At 39.7% G+C, this 3,330-nt stretch overlaps 1 protein-coding gene across 1 annotated transcript; it reads right to left on the bottom strand.

Annotated features, from left to right (window-relative positions):
* On the bottom strand, positions 1–627 carry LOC137732876 (uncharacterized). Its single transcript, XM_068472133.1, has one exon. The coding sequence runs from the start codon at positions 625–627 to the stop codon at positions 1–3; it is 627 nt and encodes a 208-aa protein (XP_068328234.1).
* Between the last annotated feature and the right edge of the window lie 2,703 nt (positions 628–3,330).

The following is a 3,330-nucleotide window of genomic DNA, read 5'->3' as shown; positions in this document are numbered from 1 at the left end:
TTAGATGCGAATAGAAATGTTTACATCTTCTACTAAAATATTAAATAAAAACTCTGGACCCAAGACATCCCACCGGAAAGCACCTCCATGTGAGGCAACATATGAGGCAAAAGTATGAGCAGCGGCATTTCCATTCCGCTTCACAAACATAAACCTCACACTTCTTAGCTGAGTTACCAGCAATCCAATATCATAAATAAAACGTTCCAAAGTAGCATCAATTGCATATTCCTTATTGATCATTCGAATGAGCATCAGGGAGTCGGATTCAACCCCCACATTTTGACAACCCATCTCAATACATATTTGAACTGCAGCACGTATGGCAGCAGCTTCTGCCATTGCTGCCGAGCTAAACAGCAACCCACCCACCCCTCCCGCTGCAATCAACATCCCTGCAAAATCGCGCAAAACCCAACCATAGCCTCCTTTACCAGTCTTACCACACCAAGCCCGATCAAAATTAATTTTAAGGACACCAAATATTGGCCTTCTCCACCTGATCGGCTGACTCGTAAAGTTCTCTGCCAGATCCAACTCCCTCACGTCAGCTTCGTTCCCCCTCAACACCTTGAGCAACTCGAAACTCCAATATTTGTTTCCTGCAAAGATCCTCTTGTCTATCATTGTCACGAAAACGTATGCAAAGACCCCTCCAATATTTCCTGAAGTCTCGTCCAACAAAAGCCCTCATATCCAGCTGCAAAGAACAGCAGTACCAAAGCACCCTACTAAAAGCACACTCAAAGAACAAATGGTGTTCCGTCTCTTCCGCCTCCCCACACATCAAACAGCCACTATCCACATGCATCTGCCGATGAATCAAATTCACCCTCACCGCTAAAGAATTATTGCAACAGCGCCACACACAAAGAATTTAAGCTTATTTGGTACAGGTAATCTCCAAATATCCTTCCAACAATCATCACTATCATCCATTTGACCACACCCCCCCCCCCCCCCCCCCCCCAGGGTCCCCATCCTCCCAAGCTCCCCATTAGCCTGCATTTCCATAGCCACTCCGTACCCCGTTCGAACAGTGTAAACACCATTTGACGAGTAGTGCCAAATCAACCTATCGCTACACCCTGCAAGACTAATAGGCAATCCCAAGATAATCGTACTTTCCTCCTCATCAAAATATGTCCGCACCAAAGTAGTCTTCCAAGTCCCCCTCACCGGTTCAATCAAATCCGCCACCCTCACCGTGATCTAAAGGTATGAGGTCTTGGAAGCCAACGTTCATGTCTAGTTCGAATACGCAGACCATCCCCCACCCTCCATCGTAATCCTCTTTCCAAAAGATCTCCTCCCAACCGTTGCCTCCAAAAATGGTCGATCCGGAAAATATTTAGCCTTTAACGTGTGTCCCAATGAAGTGTCGGGATTAACTAAAAGATGCCACCCAATCTTTGCTAAGTAAGCTAGGTTAAAAGCCACTAAATCCCTAAACCCGAGCCCACTTGTCTTCTTACTTCGCTTCATTTTCTGCCATGAAACCCAATGCATACCACCTTTGTCCTTATTTCCCCTCCACCAAAATTTACCAATAGCAGATTCCAGTTCCCTTGAATATTAGTACATATGGCAAGTTTCCTTTGTTGTTGCCGCAAACACTTTTCCCCAAAATAAATGGAAATTTTCTCTCTGTTAATAACCTATCCAGATGCCTCTGCATAACACTGTAACACCTCCATCACCTCATGAACCTCGGCCTCCTAGGCCCTACAAAAAATAACCGCATCATCTACAAAGAGTAAATGAGATAAAGGCATCGCACCTGGTGCCACTCGGACCCCATGTAAAGATCCCCGCTCCTCCCTCCTCCGTAATAATGCCAAAAATCCCTCAGCACAAATTAAGAACAAGAATGGAGACATAGGGTCCCCTTGCCTTAACCCTCTCTGAGGTTGAATAAATCCAGTGGATGCTCCATTAATTGATAGGAGCATATTTATGCGACTTTGTTATCTTATTTTGTTAATTTCCATTTATTTTGGTAATTTGTGTTATTTTCGTATTATTGTAGGGCCAATTGGTAAAGATGACAATAAATGGCAAAATGGAGTAATTTGGAGCAGTTTTGGACTTGGATTGGATAGCATGCGTGGAGAGCATATGGGCTGGACGTTTTTGGTGTTTAAATGGTGCTAGACATGTGCTAAAATCTAGAGAAATTAAAGTTGAGGCTTGGTAGACAAGGAATTACACAAGAAAGAGGAATCCTAGTTGGAGAGGAACATTATCTTATCCAACCTTATCCAAACTTTTTTAAGTTTCAATGTTTATTTTAGATTGTTTTTCAGTTATGATGAACATGTGTAACTAAATTTTTTTTTAGCTAGAGGTGAATTTGAAGCCATGATCATATATTTTATATAAATTGATTACATCCAGTCATTGTTTCATAAAACATGAATGCGATTTACTTATCTGTTTTATAGAAAACTTATTCTTGTATGTTTATTAAGGATGCATACTTAGTTTGCATGCAGGGATTTGATGCTAGAATAAAAGGGAATTTCACCTAATCACTATGAACTTATATTTGCAAGTAGTAAAAGTACCTAGTCATGATTGAGTTAAGTAAATTCTTGGCAAGAGTATCATGCTTTTCATAGTTATGAATGCTTTGTCAATACTTATGATTTTTACAGAACTTAATGATCTTTGAGATGTATCTTTATCATGATTTTTATAGTTAGGGAACTTGAAAGAATAATTTGGTTGCGTCGCTAAGTCCAATTCAATGAACTTAGGAAAATATGAGAATTAATTAGTGCAATTCACAGTTAATTTGGGGCATTGTCATTCATGGTTTATAGAAATAATAATTGGAAATCGATTTGTATGCATATGTTTCATGTGTGAAGAAGAATCCTCTAGCTAGCTTTTCACCCATATTCCCTTTACAACTCAATTTAATTGCTGCTATTTACTTTTGCTTCTTAAAATTCGTCAAAAATCCCCCTCAATTCTTATTTTGTGTTAGTCTAGTTTAGTTTTTAGTTTTTAAGTTTAACTTGTGTTGATTAGCATCCCTCCTAATCCCCAGCCTAGAACGATCCCTACTTGCTCATACTACAATTGTCTAAATTATAGGGTTTAATTTGTGTGCTAGTTTATACCACATCAAATTTTGGCGCAGTTGCTGGGGATTAGTAAAATTGCTAATCGCTCTGTTTTTTTATTTTACTTTTGATATTTGATTTAGTTTCATTTCTTTGATTTCAGGTACTAGAGAAGCAAGACATGGCAATTGCTAATCTTCAAGCACAAATGGCGAATCTTACATCTCTTATGTCACAGTATATCAAAAGGTCCCGACTG

This window comes from Pyrus communis, chromosome 16 (genome assembly GCF_041283825.1).
Source record: "Pyrus communis isolate YQ-2024b chromosome 16, ASM4128382v1, whole genome shotgun sequence".
NCBI classification, from domain to species: domain Eukaryota; kingdom Viridiplantae; phylum Streptophyta; class Magnoliopsida; order Rosales; family Rosaceae; genus Pyrus; species Pyrus communis.
The sequence above is the reverse complement of the archived record's forward strand: the minus strand, read 5'-3'. Positions and strand labels throughout refer to the sequence as shown.

Excerpts from the sequence above, each read along its gene's own strand:
- LOC137732876 (XM_068472133.1), bottom strand. The coding sequence starts at position 627 with ATGATAGACAAGAGGATCTTTGCAGGAAACAAATATTGGAGTTTCGAG.